Source organism: Dipodomys merriami, unplaced genomic scaffold, assembly GCF_024711535.1.
Source record: "Dipodomys merriami isolate MVZ:Mamm:240054 unplaced genomic scaffold, mDipMer1.0.p SCAF_35, whole genome shotgun sequence".
Classification (NCBI taxonomy): Eukaryota; Metazoa; Chordata; class Mammalia; order Rodentia; family Heteromyidae; genus Dipodomys; species Dipodomys merriami.
Window position 1 is genome coordinate 8,567,708 of NW_027205048.1, and position 25,645 is coordinate 8,593,352.

The 25,645-nt window shown below is 40.3% G+C and overlaps 1 protein-coding gene and 1 long non-coding RNA gene across 5 annotated transcripts in view; one reads left to right on the top strand and one right to left on the bottom strand.

Moving 5' to 3' along the window:
- Nucleotides 1-2,125: 2,125 nt before the first annotated feature.
- The window catches only part of Shtn1 (shootin 1), a 99,706-nt gene continuing 76,186 nt past the window's right edge, over nucleotides 2,126-25,645 (bottom strand). The window contains exons 15-17 of one of the 3 annotated variants that reach the window (XM_069988103.1): nucleotides 22,995-23,115; nucleotides 18,873-19,065; nucleotides 2,126-3,888 (exon numbers count right to left, since the gene is read on the bottom strand). In XM_069988103.1, the coding sequence (XP_069844204.1) occupies nucleotides 3,666-3,888; nucleotides 18,873-19,065; nucleotides 22,995-23,115 (537 nt within the window). In that variant the 3' untranslated portion in view covers nucleotides 2,126-3,665. Of the gene's footprint in view, nucleotides 3,889-6,572; nucleotides 6,711-18,872; nucleotides 19,066-22,994; nucleotides 23,116-25,645 lie in introns of all 3 variants that reach the window. The other 2 variants (XM_069988105.1, XM_069988106.1) reach the window with 2 other exon arrangements.
- LOC138803907 (uncharacterized) overlaps nucleotides 18,448-25,645 on the top strand; it is a 34,211-nt gene continuing 27,013 nt past the window's right edge. For both annotated transcript variants that reach the window (XR_011365085.1, XR_011365084.1), the window contains exons 1-3: nucleotides 18,448-18,816; nucleotides 21,413-21,488; nucleotides 24,363-24,437. This is a non-coding gene — a long non-coding RNA (uncharacterized lncRNA). The remainder of the gene's footprint in view (nucleotides 18,817-21,412; nucleotides 21,489-24,362; nucleotides 24,438-25,645) is intronic.

Genomic DNA, 25,645 nt, shown 5'->3' on the forward strand with positions numbered 1-25,645 from the left:
TTCACACAGCCTTTGCAAATGTACACACACGGGTGTGTGCCCTGAAATTGCTGTAAGTTATAATCAAATTAATGAAACCTAAGCAAAAATAATTAACCTAAGAAGGGATTTATTACTGTAACGAGGTCAGTACTTTTAATTCCAACCTAGAGCACAGTCTTCTCACATTAACCTTATTTGAAGCCTAAACTCACCAACAGATAGGGAGCACTGTTTATGTTCTTCATATATTTATAAAATATTTAACATGTAAAATATATAATGTTGATAAAAAGCGACAAGAGACGTTAATCATATGCAGATCCCATATGGCCTTGGGGTGGGGAAACATCACACACTCCCATTCTGTGGGCGTGACCAGATGACTCTTCTGAGGTAGTGACAACAGTGGGTGGTCATCTACTCCCAACTTGCTGACACAGAGTGAAGCTGTTCTCTGAGGGAAGTGAAGGCACACCGACAGTGAGCCTTTAGGAAAGCACTCTCCCCTGGTTTTGAGACTCTCTGATAAAGACTATCACTTGCCTGACCACACCACCTACCACATGACCCAGAAAGATAATCAACTATCATTTTTACCTCTATCTTCTCCCTCTCTAGCTACCCTTCCCCTGTTAACAAAGGTAAAGGAAGGAGGAATTACTGGTGAGTGGGCTGGAGCCAAAACATCCACCCTTTCCCCTCTGGCCAACCCAGGCTGGGTGCCTCTGGCCTTGGTGACATACCAGTCAGACTCCCAACAAGCTGAGTAATAAATTCTTACTCTTCTAGAAGGGAGGAGACACTTTCTTTTTCTCTACTAGCAACAACACAAAGGACCTCTCCCCCTCTGCCTCACAGTGGCTATAAAAGCATGTCAATGCTAAGAAAAGTGAAGCAGAGAGACTTACGTTATGCTTCCAAGGCAGAAGGAAAAATAAACACATGCCCTTTTAGAGAAAACAGAACCATACACTCTCTCCCAGCTACAGCTGTACACAGTAGTGCAAACAGAATGCACACGCAATTTTTGTGCACAGCTGCAAACTCACTTTAAATGTACAAGGCCTAGTTTCCCTGTGTCTGCCTATCCTAGCCCAACTGCTTTTTTAACAGCTAGGCAGCAGGGGCAAACCCTCAAAGCTGAGGTGAGAAGGCAAAGAAAAAGATGAGTAAATACTGTATACCAAATACCCTCAAACCAATGTGACTAAAAACACTCTGTGAAGACTAGAGATGTAGCACTTGCCTAGCATGCACAGGCCCCTGGCTCAACCCCCAGCACCATAAGAAAACAAAACAAAACAATTTCTAAGATGCTTTGAAGTCATAGAGAAGGGAAATATATGTTCAAAAGTATAGAAGGCAGAACATTTTCAAAATACCAGGTGTGAACTGATGCCTGGACCAGCAATCATATCTAATCTAATGGTTAACTTCTGCTGGAAACGCAGATGTTTTAATAACCATGTCATCCTGTTGATGTGTGTATGGAAAATGGATAGTGGTATGCATATTTTTATGTTCCTAAATATATGGAAGACATGTACCAGAAAACTGGTGAGAGAGGACCACAAAAACAAAACTGGTGGACTAGGGTGTGTGTGGCTCAAGTGGCAGAGAATATAAAATCCAGAAAAAGGAAAGGATGGAGGGAGGGAGGGAGGGAAAGGAGGAATGAGGGGGAAAGGAAGGGGAAAAAATTGTTCCAAGTGAACCATTTTGTGGATCAATCATTAAAAATACCAACTCAATAGAAAGCATGTCAAGATTGGCTAAGTTTTGGAGCTATAACTCAATGGTGGAATTCTTGTTCCATTTCTAGCATAGCCAAAAGAAAAAGAAAAGAAAGGAAGGGGGGAGTGAGGGGAAAAAAAAGGGAGGGGAGAAGGAAGGGAGAAAGGGGAGGGAGGGAGGAAGGGAGAGAAAATCCCTGGACCATTTGGAGAACTAAATTAAATAATAATCAATAACCACAATTGACCTTAGTGGGAAACTACTAGTGCTTTTTTTTTTTTCTTTTCTTTCTTTTTTTTAATGTGTTGTGATGAGAAGAGTTCAATGTACAACATAACAGAATTCATCTGTGGATCCATCCATTTAGAGCTTGCATATCACATAGCAGAATTATTCAGTTAGGCATACATATGGTTGGAAAACATTACATTTTTAATTCCCCACGAGAAAACCGATAGATAACCGTCAAACCATCACTGGAAGAACATGGGGAATAGTCAAGCAGAGTGAACCCACTGAAATGGACCCAGTCAGTCCATTCACCTGTCTCCCCACCTTGTCAAACCTATGCTCAGCACACGTGCAAAAAATACAATAAAACACAACTACTGTAATTATTACTATCATTTTCTTTTGCCCTTAGGTGCAAAACACCTGACAGCTACATGCTGAGTCATGCTAACACAACTAAACCTTTCACTTTCTTTAATAGTAAAATTACCATTACCGAATCATTGTCATAAAAAAGTGCATTCAAGTGCATTACCACTTATTTTAAATAAACACCAATTTTGAAACAATCAACTTTGAAAAGCTGCATAAGTTTTTTTTTCTTTAAAAAAATCCCTGATTACATTTCTATTTATTCGCGGTGGTAGCCTGAAACGTTGTATTTTTAGAAACTAACTACCACTTAATTTCTTTAAAAAAGGAAAAAAAAGCAAAACAAAACAAAACAAAAAACCTGGGTAATGCAGAACAGCAGTGAAGCCAGAAAAAAAGGTGTGCTTGTCACTGTGCATAAGAACTGTGATAAAATACGGTACTCACACCGGGTTAGTATATGGGAAAACACAACTCACAGTACAGAAAACATGGCTTATCAAGGTATTACTGTGAATTTCAAGCTTCGGACTTTTCACCTCAATTCTGTATTCAGGCCACCGGAACATTCCCACTGAAGTCCTTGGCAGGTGTTAGGCATGAGTAATTAATTGCACCTTTTTTTTAAAAAACTGTGTAATTAGCCCTGAACTAAGGGACAACTAGATAATGCCAGAGCCCAAGTTCAAAGTTCGTCCCAGGCTGCCCTAGAAAATAACCTGTCGGCCACAGTCCCCAGCAGGTCCCATGCTGCTGTAGTTTCTCCATCAAAAGACAAGGAGACCCCAAACAGAAGCCTCTTTAGAATAGAGTTTAAAAAGAAAATCGTGATGGGGTCTAACTGTGCTGCTTAGGCTAGTCTGTTAACCCTTGAGTTCAAATGATGAGACTACCTCCACCTGCTGAGTGCTGAGACTACAGGTATGTGCCACTACAGCAGGCTCTGGGGTCTTTGTAAGTCACATTAAGTTGGTCAGTTCTGTTTATCCAATGATCCACAAGCACCTCAAAAGTTTTCAGCATTACATTTGATAAGTGGTATGCACAATTCCTCCAAAGATATCAGCATTTGCATCTTAGCCTTTAGCAAGAAGTCGTACTTAATACAGTAATCAGGAAAAATCTTATTAAGACAAAGAAAAAACAAACCCAAAGCTACTTAGAATGTATATGTTGTTAAATCACTTACTTATGTGTACAGTTGCTACTTACAAAAGTGATACCAGAAAAACGTGTATCAGAAATACGGGGAGCAGAACAGAATGGCTCTAGCCTTAGACAACACACCAAGACAAAGCATGTGCTTATGAAAAAGGATTCCAACAGGTCAGCCTTCCGGTTTCCCATCAGCAGTTGGAGCTGTCTGTCTCTCTCATTTTTTCAACGCTGTCTTCTTTGTATTCTGGTTCAATTTCGCCTTCCTCTTCCTTACATTGAGTTGGATCTTTTGCAGTGACCTGGTCTTTGGTTTGGGGTTCACGTGTAGAAATGGGATCTAAAACTACAACTGGTTCAGCTTGTTTTTCACCGCCAAAGCATCTTCTCCTGTATCCGCCATTACTGGGAGGCCTATAGGATAGAAAGTTAAATGGGAAAAATAAAAGGCAGACATAGAAAACATGTGTCTTTCCTATTCCTGGATTCAGACCAAATTGAAAAAAAAAATCCTGCGATATTCTAAGTCTAATCAACATGCATGCAGTAGTCTTTGAGATGCCAGCCATTAAAAAAATAATAATAATAAAGCTATCAGATTACATGTTAGGAGCGCAAGGCCAAGAGAGAGAAGGCAGGAAAAGTTAAAGCGATTAAGTACGGATGTGTTTTAAAAGCCAAATGTACCTACCTGCTTAATGGCTTGCTCTTCTCAGGAAGTACAAAGCCCATGGGTCCATTGTGTATCCCATCATTGCCCACGCCCTGATCCCTACCCCACAGCTCCCTCTCAGCTGGAAGGAGCCAGTCCAACCCCTTCCCCTCCTCTTGCTCCAGAGCAGCTGGCTGCAGCTTAGCTCTGAGACTTCATGGAGAGAGGATATGGCCCTCCCCCCTCACTGATGGGACAGGTGAGGGCCGCAGCCAGCTGTGCCCACAGAGACCTGAGCTCAAGGAGGGGAGCAAGCGGGAGGTGGCAGATTTCGGGGAATAAGCTCAAGCACTAAGTTACCATCAGGTTTTTAAAAATAGGACAATCTGGGTTCTTGAGACATTTTCTTAATGAATTTTAGAGGTGGTTTGGGAGGCAGAGATCAAGAGAATTTTAATTTGAGGCCAGCCCAAGAAGAAAGTTCACAAGATCCCAGCTCAATCAACAAGCCAGACGTGATGGTAGGATTATAGTCCAAAGGCAGCCCTAGACAGAAACCCGAAATCCTATTCAAAAAAATAAAGTAATAAAAAAAGGAGGCAGGGAAGGCAAAGGCATGGCTCAAGTGGTAAGGAACCTATCCAGCAAGCACCAGCCTCTGAGTTCAAATCCTGTAACTGAAAAACTATGGCCAGAAGATACTAAGGAGAAAGCCCTGGGCTGCTGTTACCCGGAGATTGAGCACAGAGCCAGGGCTCTTGGCTGGCTCTAGGATCAGGCTTTCTTTAAGCCTCAGAGACGAGACTGCCTGGGCACCAGCACCTTGCTCTCCTGCTCCTGATGGGTATAGCGCTTCTGAGCTGCTGGCTGGCCCCGCCCCAGGAATGGCTTCCACTACCCCTGACTGCTAAGCAGGCTAGATGGGCCTGTGAACTTCTTCACCTTGTTCATTTCTCTTGCTAGGCTTACCACTGTCAATTGCTTCCTGTCTTCTGACAGCATGCAAGCATCCACGAGGCAGCACTCTTTTCTCATTCACAATGCTATCCCCAACAGAGCACGGACTGTTTGTAAAAGAGCCCAATGATCAAATACTAACAAACTGAGAATAGCTTAGAATGAACAGGAGAAGCCAAAGCATTTGGTGTGAACATGTCTGGAGGTCTCTTATACCCAAAACCACAGAGGAAGTGGTCAACTCCTAGATAGTGTCCTGTATGACCCAGGCGAAGTCCAAACCACTAAATGCAAACACAGCACTTCACTTTCTGAACTGTGCTACAAGCTCAGTCCACATGCTTAGAAGTTGTTTTCAGACTATCAGGTCCTAACAACTTGGGGACATGGCCACCATGGGTGTGTGTGTGTGTGTGTGTGTGGACATGGCCATCATGGGTGTGTGTGTGTGTGTGTGTGTGTGTGTGTGTGTGTGTGTGTGTGTGTGTGTGTGTGTGTGTGTGTGTGTGTGTGTGTGTGTGTGTGTGTGTGTGTGTGTGTGTGTGTGTGTGTGTGTGTGTGTGTGTGTGTGTGTGCCGTCTTCCTTGAGGTAAGAAAAGGAAGGAGACCTGGGTGCTTATACTGTAATAAAGATGGTGCCAGTGTGTCTTCACTAGAAAGCATTATCACATTGTCTATCTGCCCTGGCCAAAGAACCACTTAGCCATCTGCTACTGAACTAGGGGTTAGGTATGAGGTGTGGGATCCCCAGGGGGTACCTTCTATCATGTTCTGTGGCTCTAGTAACAACTGAAAAGTCTGTCATCAGAGAAGCAGAGCCAGAAGACTCAGAAACAAAGGACCCTGGGTGCTGGAGGGTAAGACCAGGCTGCCCCTGCCCCTGATGCTGGGCCTGAAGACCACTGTTCTGCAGCTGAAAGGGAAGGTGGTCTTAAAGTGGCAGAGACTGATGACAAACCAGAGCTGCTTTGTCTATCCCCCACAAGTACCAATCCTCACCATGCATATGACCTGTGAGATCAGCTGGAGCTGTCCACCCATTGCTGTAAATGCACCTGATCTGGGATGGGGAGAAGCTAGAGGACATGGGAGAAGCTGGAGAACAGCAGGCCGGCCACTGCCACATGCCAATTAGGCCAGTCTGCATGTCAGGGTTGCCGTGCAGGAGCTGTAACAAAGTCTGCCCTGCCACTCATGACTTTTTTAAAGGATGATGACTTCACTTCTGCCTTCTATATCACATGCAAATTTCTCCTGGGGGTAACTGGAAACAAATATGTGAGAGAATTTTAGGAAGTGAAGCTGCAGCCTTGCTTAGGTTTCTGGGAAAAGCCATGTGGAAATCTGCAGGCCAAGTTCAGGCAGCTTCACCAGCTGGAGTCTTGAGCCCTTGACCGTGTAAGCCAGCCAGTCTGCAGAAAGCATGCAAAAGATGTCTTTGTTTCATTCTGCCATTGGGAGTCAGCAACGTCCATCAAGCCATACCAACCTGGTCACTGGTGCAACTATGGAGAATGTTTCACGCCCCTGAGTGTGGGCAGGTGAAGGGCGGTGAGCGTGTCCTAGAAAAAGCTGTCTTCATCAGTGTTTGGCAGGGTCCAAGCACCTCCAGGAAGTGCTCTCCGCGCTTTACAACAGCAATGAACAGGTTGAGTGAACTGAAAACTCAGAAACTGTACTGTCAGATGACACTGTCCTGGAATCATCTCAAAGCCCAAAGAACAGTCTTCCTGAATTAAGCTGCTCAGTTGCAGATTCACCTATTCTGTCCCTTGCAGGCCCATGTCGTGTCAACAGGAGCCCCCTCGGCTAACTCTCAGACCCGAGGATGACCACAGATACACAATTAAAAGTCAGTCTGCATAAAAAGTCATGGCAATCCTTCCCCTACATGTAGCAAAATCTGCCAAATACAACTGAAATGTTACAAGTGGCAAGAAGTGAGACTAGAATTCTAGAACACTCAGGCTTGAAGAGATCTCCAATGTGTACTGGTCTAACCCCTTCATTGGTCAGAAGAAGACTCCAAGAGAGATGAAATGGCTGGATCGACAGCACAAAACCTAAACAGTAAATACAGAACAAACTGTGGAATCCTGATCTCTTAGCCAAAGCTTTTCCCTTGATAAGTCATTTATGATCCACTCAAATATATATTCTTCACAGGCTATTTTAGACCATATGCTCAAAGGTAATTTCAAGACAAAGAAACCAATAAGCAAAATGCTAGGACAAAACGTGCCAACCTACACTACTCTTCAGAGCCCAATGCCCAGGTACAATGTAGGCGCCCTTTTAGAAAGCAGCTACTGTTCCCCAACTGCAGGAGAACCAGAAGGTGGGGCTGTAGCAGGTGGGACCCCCTGCTGGGCGAAAGGAAAGAGCTGACTCCCAACTATACTGGTTCCGGAAAGTATGAGAACAATTGCCAATGGTTCCACCACTGCAGAACTTGATAAAGGGATTCGGAGATTTCTCAGACTATGTCACAAGAGACTAAAGTGCACCATTCGGATTTTTAAAAAGCACATCATTGTTTGCATTCAATGAAATTCCTTTCAAAATCAACTTTCCACATCCCAATTATATTCAACAACATTCTAGCTAACATTTCGGCTGCAATTCAAATTAACTAATGCTCCAAAGAGCCCTAATCGACATGGTTCTGAGCTCAATTGAATACAATCAAAGCTCATGAAATGAAGGGGGACATGCTTATTTCATGCAAATTCTGCATATCACTCAAGCTTAATTTTACTGATAATATAAAGGGGGGACATTTTGAACATTACAGTGAATGAAACTTTGAAGCGGTGAGAGTTATTTTATAAAATGCTACCTCTGAAAAGCGGATTGCCAAACAGTATAAAAATGGTTTGAGGCATAAATGCCAAGTTCATTTCTATTTCACTTCTGAGGTAACTATCTTTCAAATCGCAACAGCTGGACTATTTAACACAATCTGGTGAATCAAAGTACAGCTCTTCTCTGGTCTCCCAGTGGGACGTCTGCATTAGTCTGTGGCAGCCGTCCAACAAATGACGCACAGCCGGACGGTCTGAACTCTGTTTCATTTACAATAAAAATGGATAAAAAAAACCCCCACAATCGTATTTACCACCTTCAAGGACAGAAAACGGAAAGATTTAAATTTGTCTTTACAAAGTAGTTTCCTGGGAAATATCCAAAGAGGAAGTCAGCTTTCTATTTTCCCCAGTATAAAAATAAGTCCTTTCCTCCCACACCTCCAAACCTTTTTACACAGTCCCTACAACAGCTAAGGGAACGTGATATTCAGCAGAGATAATATTTATTGTTTCTTTCTGAAATTCTGCTTTTCAGAGCTTTGAACACACTCATCCAAAACTTCACAAAACGAAGTTTGCAACATAAACTTGAGACTTTTATATCATGGCTATTTTATATCTTTTTTTAAGTATAAGCAGAGCTAGAACAAAGCTTTTGAGGCTGGGGTGGGTAGAGACTCCATGTACTTTTCTTAACAATCCATTTTAACTCAAGGAATATGTTAATTTGTTCATATGAGTTTGCTTTCCTTGATGGAAAAAGCTTTTTTTTTGATTAAAAAACTAACATTATTAAGAGGGAACATGGCCATATTTGGAAATCTGACATTGGTCTCTAGCTCTCAGGATTAACCAGAGTTTCTTTTATCATAGGTAACAAAGGCTGGGCAAAGACCTTGCATCCCAGCTCAGCAGTATTTCCTTTAGTTTTATAACTGCTGCCCAGGCAGCCGGGGACACAGCTAACATCCCAGCCCACAGTGCACGGTGCATACTATGAGGCCAAAGCCAGTGCAAGCATCTTTATTCCACTAGTGTAAGCCAGACTGGGGACATTTACTCAATCTGAAGCAAGAAAACATCCACACCAGCAAAAAACACTGCTGATAATGTATGAAATAGCTCATACTTTTCTTACTTTCTGGCTTTTTGTAATTTTGTACAACTTTACATCATGAAAATGTCATACAGATCTAAGCAAAAAAAAAAACCCAGGTGTTATTATATTTACAAGAATTATGTTGAGAATAAAAGTTACCATACATAATACTGGTTCTTTTAAAGAAAAAAAGGGGGGAGGGGCTGCCAGGTACAAAATGCTCACATTTTTCAGGCTGCGATTTGGCAAGATACATTTTAAGGTTTTTTCTTTTTCAATTAACTGCATTAAGTACATCAAACACTAGTTAAATGGAAGTCACAAGGAACTCACTGGCCATTTTTCATATCTTTTTCTGACATGATAAAAGTAATTTCAAGTGAAATGTAGAAATGTGTTTATCAGGTTTCAGAAGTTTGATCTTTTTAGCCTGATCTGTGAAATGGCTTTTACCTTCTAGTGAGTTTCTTCTTTTGAATAAAACAAAAACCTCCACTCCACTCTGCACAAATAAAAAAATACAAAAACTGCAAAGACAACTGAAAAACAGGGGAAAAAAGCCCTACAAAGTTCCAAAAGCAATTTGCAGAAATGACGTATTTTATGCCAAGTTTTGTAAACTCAAAGACGCTTAGCAACTGCAAGCACCTGTTAAAAGAGACAATTAATTCTCTGAAGCATGGAGAATTACTCAGTGGCACATGCACAGTAATTTTAAGCTTTATTCAACAGCATTTTAGCAGTTGCTTTTCCTCTTGGTACAAGATAACTCTGAGCAATTAGTCTGGAAGAAGAAAGTTGCTGTCTGTCTGTACAGCTACCTAGACAGCTGTAAGACAACACTGGCAGCCGATGTTTCTGGGAGGCAATCCTTAAGTTCTCCTCCTTGGCGGAGGGGAAGAAAAGATGAAGCTAAAAAGATCTCAACTTCCAGAGCATCCAGTTGTTCAGCTAATTTTGTTGTTAGAAGTTAATTGTCCATGTACAGGCACACAGGGAGAAGCATTGTAGTGGTGCTTTGCCGAACAGAGCTGTTTCCTGTAGTGTCTGCACACAATTCAGCAGTACTAAGATTACAGTTGAGAGCAGAGTAAATCCTTTAATTGTATAAGAGCATCAGATTAAGCTGGACCATCCGTGTGACTCATTGTGCTAGCTGGTAGTCTCTTCTTCCAAACAAATGTTTACTAAGAACAGGGAGGGTGCTGCCCTCCCCACTTCCTGCCGTGGAGAGCAGACAGACCGACCCAGGAGAGAAAGAGTGACAGACGAAGTGAGGAAGAATGGAGGGGTAGGAGCCAAGGAAGAAAATACACTCCTCCCACCACAGAAAACTGCCTTGGTCTCCATTGGATCAAAGCTGTCCTCCCAAACCTCTTAAGGAATGGTTACAGGGCCAACCACATACATTTCCTGCTGATACCAATGCTTGGCATAATCATTTTATACCAAGTTCCTCTACAAGTAAGCTTAGAATTGTAATTTCTGTTAGCTAACGTACTTCAAAAGCTTGGTTTTTCTAGCTCCAACTGAAAAAGTTGAAAATTTTTCTTCTTTAGTTTTCCACTAATAATGAATTAAAACCAAAGAGATCAGGTAGAGGTCAAGTAATGATAAAAGTCAATCCAATCCGTTTTCACTAAAAACATGGAAGGCAATTAGAGTTGGGTTTTTTTTTTTTTTCCTTTTATGGAAATGTTTGACTGGTCACACCAACCAAGAGACATCTAAAATTTCTCTTTTTATCAACTACCCTTTGGTATTTTCAGTTAACGACCCAAACAAGATGACCCCGGGGCCAAAAGTCACATATATTTAGAGATACTGTAGATCTAGAAATTAGATGCAAATTAAAATAAAAATGGTTTCACCGGAAATGGATATTTTTCTATTGAAACTGAAATCGTATAATTGCTATGTAGGTTTTTGTTTTTTAAATTCTTCTAGGGCAGAATGTGACCTGTGTTGACCCCTCAAACAAAAAAGCAAGCTAACTGCCTGTCTGATGATTCAAAAGGAAATTTAAGAGTTTGATAAAGCCTGCCATTTTGGGGGGGCATGAGGTTGAAGAGAAGTATGATGGATTTGAAAAGCACTTAGTGAAGAGTCTCTGGCAATTGTGGCTTAAAAGGACTTCAAGAATGACCGAGAGAGGATGACAGGGACAGGAAATCACCACAAACCATACCATTACAGTAGCGCCCAAGCTCCGTTTCAAATGTGCTCTTCCTTTGGTAGTAAGCTATCAAATGAGAAATGGTCTTCTGTGACTACATTGCTGCTTCTAACTGTTTGGAGGATACACTCCTTCCCCAAAGTAACTAACAGCAAATGAAATTAATGAATATATAGATGCACAAAACCCAGTGCAGATAAGCAGGGCTATTTCCAGATGAGATGGAGTCAGAGTCAAAAGGCAAGATGGCAAGACTGTGAAACCCTCACTAAAGCCTCTGTCTGGTTTGGGAGGCAGATGCCTTCTCAGAACTGCTCAGCAGTTCTCCTTACCAATGGCCCCGCTGTTTTGCCCTCCTGATCACAGAATCGGATATGAAGCACACATTTAAATGACTCAAATCAAGAACTGACCAAACATGGAGCTTTCTCAAAAAAAAAAAAAAAGGTACAGCATAAAGTGGATCCAATAATTAAATGTATTTTGGGCTTTCTAATCCAGTCATTAGCGTGAGATATTCAAGAGTTTTGACTTCTGGGAATAAAGTACTGGTTCAGTATGTTTGAAGCATCCAAAAACATTTTTTAAAATGTGTAAATGACACTTATATTGAAGACTACAGTGGCTTAGGCTATGTTCTGATAAGCTAGCTTCCAAATTTTATTCTAAAGTATACCCTTTTATTAGAAAAACAATAAAACAACCTCTTCCCAATTATTAAGACTGTTTGCTCATTTGGACTGGCTCTCCTTTTCATGGTTTTCCTGGGTAATATCTTCTCCACTTGGCAAGAAAACAACACCTTCTTGGGAAGAGGATGCAACCTGGGGAGAGATGATGCAACCTGAGGCTGTGCAGACTGTGTGTAGAGCAGGGCTGATGGAGTGACTTAAGTACAGAATTGCTACCTCCCTGTGACCCTTTTCTCTTCTCTTCCTTAAGTTCTCAATACACTATGTGCAGTATGCTATCATTTAAAAAGTCTAGGCTGTGGACATAGATCTGAAAGTTTCCACTGAAATCTACCCCAACTATCAGGAATAAAATGATAAGGAATAAAGTTGTTTGTGTCAGTGAGCCTCCATTTTCTCATCTGTAAAAAGGGGATAATATTCAATCCATAGATTTTGGAGAACTAAAATCATAGAAGATAGGTGTGGTGGTACACACCTGTAATTTCAGCTACTTGGGAGGTAGAGATCAGGAGGGGGTGATTATAGGCTAACCCAGACAGGAAGTTAGCAATATTTCATTTTAAAAGAACAAGCTGGATATGGTGGTTCAGGATTGTTGTTTGAGGCTGTTCCTGGGCAAAAAAGAAAGATCTTATCCCAAAAATAACTAAAGCAAAAAACTACAACAACAAAAAACAGCAACAGCCAAAAAAAAAACACCCCCCCCAAAATACAAAAACCCCAAAAGGTTGGGCTGTGGTTCAAGTGATAGGACATCTGTCTAGCAAGCACCACATCCTGAGGTCAACCCTAGTACCACGAAGTACACTCTCACACAAATGTGGTACGCACGTGTGCACACACACACATACACACAAATACCTGCTTAATAAATGTTAGTGAAATGTAATAAAAACAACACAATACCATGGAAACAAGCTATAAAAAAATGACCTCCCCTGTCAAAACTGGAAAATGGTTCTCTTACCAACAGCAGTCAACATACCTACTCAGCCTACTGCAATTTCAGTCCATTTCCTCTTAGATGTAAATTAGGTTATTATGACTATAGATTGCTAAAGACTAAGAGAAAATATTAAATGGGATAATAAATGGAATATCGTAGGCTTCTTCTAAAATAATGTTTTCTTGGTTTACTATACTAATATGAATAAAACTGATTAGATGTATGCATGTTGTTGATAACAGAATTCATGTATTTCAGGTACTCCGTTTAGGATTAAAATGGAAGACAGGATGAACCCACAGGCAAGTGTAATGGCCTTCCTTATTTATTGCTCAACACAACTGCTTCACAGACAGATGTAGACAAGGCTACGTAACAACAGTGAAAGAAGAAAGGCCAGGGCCAACCAGCTGGTGCTTGACTGTACAGCATGGTCTTCTTTCTGGACATGTGGTTGGAGCCTATCAAGTATCTATGGCACCATAAGAATTGCACATACCCCAAAGGTGGCAAACTGACAGTTATTTCCAAAAATCGAAGCCACTTTTAAAAAGCCAAAGCCACTTGAAAACATGTTGGACATATAGACTGTAATTAAAATGAGTCACATCATTTGCTGATGCAAATGAGCTCTAATACCAAGTCTCTTACAGAACCAGCAGACTGGCTTGAAAGCAGTCTTACCTTTTCATCCTCTTTATCTTCCCCAGAAATGAACAGAAAAGATGGCATGTTTACTTCCTCTGTGACCCACTATTTCTCATAGAAGAGTGACAGAGCTGACACAAGCCCTGAGAGTACTACTCAGAATGACAAACCCTCTTCATGGGAACATAGAAATTTCAATGTATTAAAAAAAATCATCATGTTACATTTCTGGGTTTGTTTTATGATACATCTATGAAGTACTGAAAGACATATTATAGGTTGAAAACATGTACTTAACCTCCTTTTCTTTATCCTGTGAACATTTTTACCAAGTGATCTTATTTGTTGGGAATTATTGGGGCCGAAAGAGACTGAGGAGAGTGCCTTATCTATTTGCCTCCATTTCAGATAAGAAACACAACAAAGAGAAAACAAAACAGACAAAAGACTTGGTTGAATTAATCTTGGATTTCACCTCAACTTTGGTCTTTGAGTGTTCTCTCAGCAATATAGTTTGAACATAAGGTAATAATTTATTACAATACTTTATAAATGTTACTTAATTTAGGTGATAATCCTATAAGGTAGTAGGTATTGCTATACTCTATTTGTGTTTGAGAAAACTAGCTCATAGATTAAACAACTTGGAGGAGTCATGAAAACAATAAATAGATCCAAGTCCTGAATCCCTAGGCAATCTAACTGTAAAGCTCAAGTCTTGAAAATAACCAGATGCTCTTCCCACTCATGCAGTTGTGGAAAGGGGCAGGTTTGGCAAGCCACTACTGGGGTTGTAGGACAGGAATATCAGAAATAAATTCAAAGACAGCTTATATATGCAATAATGTCCACTGCCTTCAATGACTGGTCTCTATTCAAAGGGCTAGCATTTGTTGCTCTTAAAAGTTCTATAAATTGCTCTATCTTGACCTACAGGAGGAGTGACTAAATTTAGTTATTAACCCCCCCCCTCTGCCTGGGGGCTTTCATAAATTAAGATACAAACCATTCTTGTATCTGATCCTATGCAATACTTGGTTAGTCTACTTTGGGGGCACTACAGCTATTTGAAAGTAGTATGATTGTTTTCTTTAACAATTCTACAATGTAAAATTTTCACTTTTTTGTATTGATCATCCTACCCATTGATTATCCTGATTCAAGGACTCTTACTGCACTTTAATATTAGCAGAACAACACAGATCAACAGGAAAGAGCACAAAAGCAAAATGCAGGATCACACAGTCTATTTGCTTTGGCTCACTCTTTATCTTTCTCAGCACAAAAGGAGATTATAACCACAATTCTTGTATAAACTACTGCCAATCAGAATTAACAAGATTCAAATTCACTATGATTTGAGACATTATAAGTAACAGGATGCAAGTATTTTTAAGGCTATTATTAAAGTAGAACAGTGACTTATACTTCCCCAAGCCCTGATTATCTTTTCTTTTGTGTTAAGGGAGAGGGAGGAGGGGGAAGAAAGAGAGGAAAGGAGAAGGGAAAGAGGGAGGGAAGGAAAGAGAGAGAAGAAAAGGTAGGGAAAGAAACTTGCTTTGCTTATGCAGGTGACATTATTTTTTTAATCCTTTTAATTATTAAAAATGTCCTTTTTCTCTTAAGTTCCCTAGAAAATGCATTAATATATTTCTGAATGTATAGTTTATGGACAATAATTACTCAAGTATATGGATTGCACAGGTTAATTTCAGAAGTTTATTGAAAGGAAAAGAATTGTCAAGGGATAGCTTGGAAAGTTATTTATGATTAAGACATCATGAAGAAACATTATTCTATGTTCACATTTACAACCTTTCTGGTAGGTTAGCCATCTTTTGAGCCTATCTGAACCAGTTCAGTGGACATTACTGAATCTTGTGTTATACCTAGGTTTTTTCCCTCAGAGCTCTATTAACTGTCTCGAGTAGGTACAAAAGTAAAGAAGATAGACAAGACTGAGCTACATGTAAATGACGGCTGTTTACAAAATCATGCCCTTGTAATCCTAGTGGAGACTGGTAAAACTGTGGTTAGCCCACACAGAAATATGTGAGAGACCCTATTTCATGTCATAGGTGGGTGCAGAGGTATATGCCTGTCATCCTAAGCTATGAGGGAGACTGTGTTCAGGAGGATCACACTTATAGGCCAGCCCAAGCAGAAAAATCCACCAGACTCCATCTTGATGGCAGGAAGCTAGATATAGCATTGTATCCTTGCATCTCAGCAACATCAGGAAGCCTAAAATAGGGGGATTATAGTCCAGACACATGCCTGGCAGGAAGCAATACTCTTATCTCAGAAGCAACTAGTGGAAAATGGGATTGAATACATATATACTTAGCAAGCATGAGGCCTTGAGTTCAAACCTCAGTACTAAAAAAACAAATAAATAAAAATTAACAAATATCTCTCCTAATTTGTGCTTGTGTATGACTGATGAATGCTGAGAGAATGTTGGCTAGCTGAACAGTCTCATTATCCACCATGTTACTGGCAGTGAAAATGTGCTCATCTATTCATTTATTGTCAGCTGGCCACCTGGCAGGAAATGTCCCAGGTGTTTGAGAGACACCCATGAACAAAACAGATGAAAAATTTCTACCCTCATGGAACTTCCATTCCCAGAGAGAGAAAAACAAATAACTGTAGGAAAGAAACAAAAATATAGTACAGTAGATGATGTATCAGAAATGGTAAACGCTGTGGAGTAGATGGAGGAATCAGAGCTCAGGAGAAGATGGTTACAACTTTATTCAGGGAGAGCACCTGGAGATTATGACATCAGAGCAAAGAACAGAGGAGCTGAGGGGTCAGCCAGCCAGGCAACCACAGGGAATACCAAAGTCGACAGAGAAAAAGGCACCAGCAAAGGGCCAACAGTGGAATCAGACTTGGTCAAGAAGGCCAAAGTAGAGGGAGGAAGGGAGGTGAAAACAGTGAGTACGTGTCTATGTGTGTTGTCCACACATGCACACATATGTACACTGGGGCAATAACAGATGTGTTAGAGCCACTATGACTGGCATTCTCCCTTGCCCTTGATTCCTGGTGAGAACTGATCGTTCCATCTACTTGTAACACCATCATGGTTTTGCCATGGACAAAAATAGAGGGAGCAGCCAGGCTCCAGTGGTCCATACCTGTTAGTTGTTAACTACTCAGGAGGCTGAGATATGAAGACTGTGGTTCAAAGCCAAGTGGGACTTTCAACTCTTACCTCCAATTAATCACCAGAAAACTGGATGTGGTGCTGTGGCTCAAAGTGACAAAGCACTAGCCTTGAGCAAAAGAGCCCAGGGACAGGACCCAGGCCATGAGTTCAAGCCCGACAACCAACAACAACAACAACAAAAGAGGGAGTAACTACTAGAGCACCAAGATACTTCTTCAAAGGGAAAGAAGTATTGCACTTTCTTAATCACTGACCTGACATTCATGTGCTTTGCTAGCTCAGGTCTATAAGGGAGGATATATAGTCTCCTCCACTTTAATAGTATAACAGAGTGAATTTATTAGATCTGAAAAATCACCCTTGTCCCTTCTGGTAGCTAAGTCAGCTTCAGGGGAAATCGACAAATCACCAGATTTTTCACTTTTACAGTTCACAGATAACTGGGCTAAGTTAAACTTCTTTTACTCCATCAAAAAGCTAGGTTAAAACTTAAGAGGATGAAGTGTGCCTGTCTGGGGAGTGAATAGATACCCTGTATAGACGTGGAATTCTTGGATTCATTTGGCCTAGCTGTGCTTAAGAGATAAGACTTTCCAGAAAAGCATTCTTATTTCCTAACAGATTGTTGACGTACAAATCTATGGCACTGATTATTGCAGCTAAAAGAATGTCAAGAACTGAATAATCAAGCATTAAGTTACAAAGTTTAAAAGTTAATTCAGCAGCTCCCGGTACTTATATTAGTGCTTTAAGTAGATAAATTAAATTGAAATGTGTCTCTTAAGCAGTCATTGAACAAGCAAGATGAGAAATAAATTGAGCTTCACTTCGGCCTTTATGGCATCTAACAACTGTGTCTGTCAACACACGGATCCTTTTCACTGTCAATTCAGCACACATTTTGCAGACCTTGGGCCTGCAATTATTTCATTTCCTTCTTGGAAATGTAATTTCCACTTACTTTTGGAGAATAAAAGGCAGACAAAAGGGAGGAAAGAGTTGCGGTATTTTCTGATTAAGATTATCTGTGTAAAATGGTAGAGGAAAAAAAATCTATACACACACACACCGAAGCATTTCTCAGAAAACCAACTTGTCTCAGCCAAATTGCTTTTGTGTCTGGATATTGGTTCAAATGCAGCCAGATTGTTGATGTCAAATTAGGTGTTAAACAAATTTAATAGGAAAGATGAAGAATGAATATAGATCATCTTCCTGTTAGAACTGTGCAAATAGCTGCAGTCAAAAGAAAGGAAGCCCATGACTGCAGGAGAAAATGTGCTTTTAAACACAATGAAATTAGATAAAACTAAATCAGCAAAGAAGGCGGAAAAAGTTAATAGTACCAATAGAGAGAAAAGCAAGAGAGCAAGAAAATACCCGTTGGTAAAAATAGAACCAAATTGAATTTCAATGTCATTTGTCCAAGTTGTACCTTTTAAGCTCTTCAAGACATCCAAAGCTACAAAAAAAAAAAAAAAAAAAAGCAGAGCAGGGTGGGGGGCTCTTTCTCTCTTGACAGAACAGGAAATTTAAGGTTTAATTAACTGTGATTACAATATTCGGCTGATCTGATTTGTCTCACCTCTTCCTTTTCTTGAAGTGACAAACTAGCTGATATCCTGGCAAGAGAACTAAAGCTCAAGTGTAGACTAATTTAAAAAGGAGCTTGCCATTGTTATAAAACAAATTGATCCTCCACTAGACCTGTCGGAAACACGTTTCACTGCAGGATTAACTCTGACAAAGTGCCACTTTGGAAGAGGGTCTGTGTAAATAATTCTTTACATAGTATGTTTCCGTTCTCAGGATCCAGCAATATGAAGGCACATCTTTCACAGAGGATCAGAAAGTAAACTTGAACAAAGGTCCCCTCCAAAGTAGTGTGAAGATCTAGTACCTACTCTGGCTGCTCAGGGACCATTAAAGGAATGATCTAAGCATCTGACTTTTCAGACTTAATTGTTTTCTGATGCAGAAGGGCGGCTCTTTGTGATGAAGGAGAAGAAAATGAACAAACTAGTTTAGGGGAAGGGATTCTCTTTAGACACACTATGTGCTTTGAATCTCAAGGGCAGCTCTGAGCTAGAAGTTTAGAAGCAGGAGCTGGCTCATCAAAGGAAGAAGAGTCTTGGCTAGCCAAATCAAAACCTCTTCCAAGAGAAACAAACCAAAGCAATACAGGTTAGTCATGACAGATTTCTTCTACATACTACTTAATAAAGAGCATCATTACTTACTGAAATGTAACCTTGGAACTTGTGCATCCTTCCAATTTATAGGACCCTTCACCTGGCTCAGGTGTTAGAGGGGCCGGGCTGTTGAATTCTGCCTCCAGAGTTTTCTTGTTCAAGGCTGTTTTTGTTACACTGGATACAGAACCCAACACTGGCATGGATTTAGACTCTGACGTGGCTAATATCCCGGTAGGACCTTAAAACCAAACACATACCTGAAGTTTAATAATTCGGCGTGATGCTTATTAATATGACACTGAAAAACATATTAGCTTGGAAAAAAAATCCCTCAAGAAGTGAAAAGGCCAAGTTTGTTAGAAATTTCAAGAACATGCTGGAAAATGTCCCTACTAATAACCTGCTTGGCTTGGGGGACACTACTACATTTTCAATGCACCCCAGCCATGCTGAGATTGTGCACAGACCTTTTAAGAAGCCACAGAATATCAGGCTAGGGGTCCCTCACTGGCCAGAGTCCTTTGCAATACTGGAATTGTGGGAATTCTTTTCTTCTCCCAGAATGTGGCTCTCTGACAACCCTGCTTGAACCATTTTGCCTCTCAAGAGTTAATTCTTCCTCAAACTCAGCTCCGCATTTGAAACAGAAAATGGACCAATGTCAAAAGGTTCTTTTTAAAAGGCTCATGAAGGCTTCTTGAGCATTAAACAGCTTTTATGAACATTTTCATTTTAATGTGAATGAGAAGTAAGTGGATTTATTGCCTCTTAAAATACAGACACAGGATTATAAAAATTAAGTGGCAAAAGAGTTTGGCTGTTTACCTTTTGGACTTTCTCTGCTCTTTGGACAGGATTTGAAAACTACAATAGGGCTTGTTACTGAAATTATTGGCATTCAGTCTAAAAATCCTGGTCACTACAACTAGATTCTTTGTGACTTCACTCTACTTTTAGGCACAAAGATTCTATCCAATATGATAGGTTTCAAAGTGAGATTCGAGTAGATCTGCCCTGAAACTTCAGGCCTGCTTCGAGAGTAAATAAATCACAAATATACAAATTAAATTCCCCCTAAAAAATAAAGTTAGGGGACAACCTTGAAAGGGGCAGATAATCTCCCAAGACAGTTTTCTAGTTGGTAATACAATCCAAAATGTTAACTGATGCCCGATCAGTAGTATATAGTTCTGGAATTTGATTCTTACGTTTACCTCTGTATGTGACTGATACCCTACTGTGGCGTCAATATGTGAATTCTGGAAAATCTAATTTGAAAAACTAACTAAGAGAGAGAGGAAAATCGTCCCTCTGCTCTGTTGAACACCCCCCCCCCATGACTCCCACCCCCCAACCCTGCTCAGGTTGACTCCATGTGGAAGAACCAGAACCCTTTCAGTCTGGTGAAAAACCCAGCCCACAAAGCACCCATGTTTGACTTCTTTCCTACCTTCATCTATGCTAGAGGGCTGGCAGCAGATTTGTGACACTACTTAATGTTCTGTTTAAAAGGCTTTTACTTCTCAGCTATGGAGAGCCTCCAGTTGCATGGGGGTACGAGAGTAAAGAGAAGGAGAGGTGAAGAGAGCAAGCTCCCAGACATAGATGTGAAGTCAAGTCCAAGACTGGCTTCAGCTCAGCTCTGTTCTGCCTGGGTTAATTGTTGACCACAGTACTAGATAGCTTGAAAGAATCCTGTAGGAAGGAAAGGCAAGAGATCTTGTTCTGCAAGTAGGGCCAGTTAAAAAGAAGGGAGAGCTGGGAGCTGAGTCAATGCTGTCGTTTTTCTTATATACATAAAAAATAAAAATACATAATGTCTGAGGATATTACTTCATCCTGCTTATGGTACCTGGAGTTTTCTAAGAGGCACCTGCTACTCTTGAAGATAACAGTTTGGCAGGCTTGAGGCTAGGTAAAGCAAAATAACATCACTTAGACCTAGAAGAAAAACTGAACAACACACAAAAATGCGTCATCCCTGGCCTCTGGGCTGATAACCTGGGATTTGAGCTCATAGCACAGATTGCCTCTCTTATGATCCCTCTTATAAGCCTAGCACAGGAAACAATCTCGGAGGTCCAAGTGCAATGAGGCACAAATCTATCCAGCACTCATAATGGACTCTTGCCATGCAACTAACAGCCTTTTCCTCTTCCCTTCTCTCCCTCTGGAATTCTCACTTTTTAACCTCATGGCCTTTAGAGAAAGATCCACTAAATGGCTCCTCCAGTTTGTTGCTGGGAAAATATCTACATGACCAACAATACAACCAAAAAATGGTGTGATTTCTAGATGGTAAGAGTGAGAGCTGGATCACTTGTTTCCTTTAACTGCAGCTATTAGAAAGCTCAAAGGAAATTTTCGTTCAATTGTAAGTTACTCTTTCAGTAGGCACTTCCTGTCTGCATTACCAAAGACAGTTCTTACTGAATTCATGTACTAATGGTTCTACTGAATGTATGTTATCCTCTAACTTCCCTCAAGTGATGCACTGAATATGTATGTATAATGGTGGAATAGACAAAGGTAAAATGAGAGATTCTTACCGTGCTTCTAAAATGTGTTTCTTTCTCCACTCCTAGATTTATTCGTATTTCTTTTACTGACTAAAATGAAAATGTGTCCACATGTCTTCTACTGAAAATCACCTCTGAAACAGTGAGTGTTGTACATGTTTAACCAACTTCATTAAAGTAAGAATGGTGCTGGAAGAATGGAAGGTTCCACTGCTAGACACATGAAAAGACATGGCACTAAAATGTTATCTACAAAGTCCTAAAAATGATCCAAACTTAAATGATGGGAAGCTGGCCTTGAGCCAGGCACCAAATGAATGGTGATTCATAGGGAGTCTTCTGGTAACTGCAAAGCACTCAGCAAAGATATAGGGGTAAGGGGCTACCCCTTTCAATGTCCTTAGAGGTGGTTATTTGGGGGTGGGGAGAAGAATCCTTATAAAACTTTAACACAATTTGCAAGCCAACCTAAAAACAGAACAACTGATTTTTAATAAATAAAACAAGGCTTTCACATTTTTGTAATGCAAGTTGCGCTTGGTATTTTCCTGATTTTGATTCAAGGAACATACTATTTATTCAAGCACTTATATAGCAAGATGCACAACATCACAGTAACATCATCACAGACAAGAACTTGATGATCAAATCCCAGATTTTGCCATTCTAGTGACTTAAATCTGGTCAACATGAATCAGTAATGCTGCAGATTTCAATAGATGCAATAGACTAATTAACTGAGTTGTATCTAAGCCATCTCTGGTGGCCAATAGCTTTCAAAGCCAAACTTCTACCTGGACACAAGAGGAAAATCTCATAAAGGGGTCTGCTAATTCACCTGATGAAACTCCTGAAAGCATCAGAAGCCACACAAACTCTGTTCTAGAGCAGATTATGAGTCTGTGATACCATTAACAAAACTCAAGATGCTGTGAGCTCAGGCCTGTGTAGGTAGTGGAACCGTTCTTATGCAAACTCCTTTCTAATTCAATCTCACTATTTTTATTGAAATCAAAAATACCCACCCATGTGGTCATTGGTTCACAGGCAGAGCCACAAACTAATGGATGAAGAATAAGATTTCTTTCTCCATATTTGTAACTGTGTGGAACCACAACTGAAATGACTGATTAGGTATGGTGTGCTTACTCTATATTAGTACTTTCCATGTATTGACGGAATCCTCAGAATAATCCTATGAAGTAGTGCTTTTATTATCTTCACTGGACAAATAAGGAAACTGAAGCAGCGAGAGATTAAGTAATTTGCTTAAGGACAAGCAGAGAGTAAATGACAGAGCCAGTATTCAAACTCAGTCTACTTCCAGAGTCTGCATGTGATATCATGTTGTGTGGCCCACATCCACCTGGAATGTATTTATACTGGAGTATCTCACAATAAACAAATCAGAGCTTTAAATGCCTAGTTAGCTGAAAATAGAGACTTTAAACAGCAACAAAGTTTGTAAGAATTCTTGTTAGTTGTCCATCCTAAGTACTCTTTGCCCACCCAATACTTCTCATTCACATTAAAAACAAAACATTTTGGTAACAATCTTTCAGAGGTAATTTTGTGTTAAAGAAGGAAGCGTCTTAAAGGAAGAGGTGTCCCAGATGAAGAGAACTGTGGAGAACATAAACCGGCTTACTACTGCTATCTGCTTCTGCCGTCACCTTTCTGCGACGCAAAATCCTTTCTAACTCAGTTTCACTGTTTTCAGGGTCAAGGGATTTTAAGCTTCTTGAACTAGTGGATTTGTTAAGTGTCCCCTAAAGTGAAAAACAAAACAAAACAAAACAAGAACAAAAAGGTTAATATGCAAAAGAATATAAAATGCAAAACAACAAAACATCAGAATTTGAACAGAATTAAGAAACAAAACAAATTTGCTCTATATTTACATCTATGCCTAATTTAAACAGGCGCATCCTTGACAAAACGATGTGAAGGATCATTTAGGAAGATGCTACTGATGGTGCAGGCACTAGCTTCATTTCTGAAGAGCGGTACTGGAACACTTTTGATGAGCTTGATCCTAAGAGACTCATCAGTGGGAAGTGACTAGGTCCACTGACGCTGTAAATTCTGATGTGTAATGTTCAGATGGAGAAGAAAGTGGATATATTAAACTCACCTTAGAAGGCTGTCTTGAAATGGTAGTCATGAGCTACTGAACCAACTTCTTGTGGCTGAAAGAGAGGGACCCTGGCTGCAAACCTAGTGACAATGGTAATATAGCTGCAAGGGAGGCATGTAATAATGGCCTCCAGTGGCAGACCCAAAGAAAGGCCACATCGAGTATACCTTAACTTCCCTGAGGAAGAGGAAAGTTATCATCAGACAGGTCGACCTCTGATTCTGTATACCTACCAGAGGAGACATGAATATTCTATTCGGTGCCCAGAGGACACTGAAGGAAACAAGGCAATGAAACTGTTCTTGGTTCCAAGAAGAAAAAGACCCAAGCTGCAGTTCCCTTCTGGCCTCTCTGGAAGCAGGTGACAGAGAAGAACTATGGCCTCCTTCTCCATTTCTAGTCAAGTGTTTCTTCAGAACATGGTGAAACACTTTTCCTCAACTAGATGTAGAGTTTCCACATTCTTTCTCAAGTCTTTTCTAAGAAATGTCCATGATTTCTTTGAAATGCTCCTTGGCTGTGCTGCAGGCTCAGGAGCAGGGGCAAAAGGAGCACTATAATCTCCTAGCTGCAGGATATAAGAACTTAAGGTCTAGTATGACTTGCCAGGCTTCATGCCAGGATGAGAAGGTCGCTTTCATCCAGCAAGGCTGACAAGTACTCTGTACTATGGACCTGCCTTATGACCTCTGCCAGCTTCCAGAAGGATTCCAAGAATCCTACTCACTAGAAACGGTAACCACATCCTTTAGCCTACAAAACAAAAAAAAGTTCTTACAAAAATCTCATATGGGATAGTTTATGGTATTGTTTTATATGTAATACTATGAAAGCCTATTTTATAATAGGGAGATCATTTTGGTTTATTTCACATTGCAGGTCTGAAGTTACTCACTGAAGAGATACAATGAGGAATGATTATCACAGACAAAGAAAACAGCACAGCTACTTTAGGTAAGTAGATAGATAAAAGAATGTATTAAAACAACCATCCCCCTAAGGACCTGTATTTGCAACTTTAAAAAACTTACCATTTGCATTATTTTTAAGTAGATATTAAAATTTTTTATTTATTTATTTTGCCAATTCTGGGGCTTGAACTCTGGGTCTTAGTGTCTGTGTTTAAGGCTACACTATATCACTTGAGCCACAGTAACACTTCCAGCCTTTTGTGAGTATTTTATTGGAGATAAGAGTCTCCCGGACTTTCCTACCCAGATTGGCTTTGAACCATGATCCTCAGACTCCTCAGACTCCTGAGTAGCTAGGATTATAGATGTGAGCCACCAGTGCCTGGATGATAGTTTTAATTTTTTAAGGTTATCATTATTAATAACATATAAAACTGTTATTCTGTTTAACTCTCAAATCCACTATGCAATCCACCTTGCCCCAGCCCCCAATCCCAATGTGGAATTAATCCAAGGAAAAGTTAGAGGATACTCTCTACTGATGAATTTATCTTTTACAATGTTCCCTAGTTTTCTATTTGGATAAAAGAATCATCTTCCCAAATTTCTGACTATGGCGAGCTGTCCTCTTGTTGCACAGGACACTGAAGCAATTCCTCCTTCAAGTCCTAACCCCTGAATCCCAGCTTCTTTCTTCCTTTAACTGTGGTTGGATCAGTAATATTGGAGTAACTTTAAATATATAAGCAATTGTGGAGGAAGGACAGAAAGACTTCTGTGGGACTCTCAGCTGGAATGAGTAACAGAGTAAGAATAAGCTAACAGAGTAAGAAGCTCTCAGTTATCTGTTTACACTAGAATCGTAAAATATAAGAATCGGAAACTGACTCTGACACCATAGGGTAGATGCATACCATTTCTTCATTTCCCAGAAAGAACTCAAACTCAGTGACTCCCATAAAAGACTGGGCTGATTTACCATAAGCATGTTATGGTAAATCAGTGATAGGGTTGCATCTTGAACTTGGATCTAATTCTCAAGCCAGTACTGTTTGTATTCAAATCACTGTCCGATAGGGTTGCACCTTGAACTTGGATCTAATTCTCAAACCAGTACTGTTTGTATTCAAACTGTCTGTTTTCATGCTTGCCAAATGTTCATGAATCAAACTGATGTGGGAGGGGGGTGAGAATTTGTGTAAAGCAGATTTTGTTTCTTTAATTTAGCACCAACTGAACTTAGACACTTTT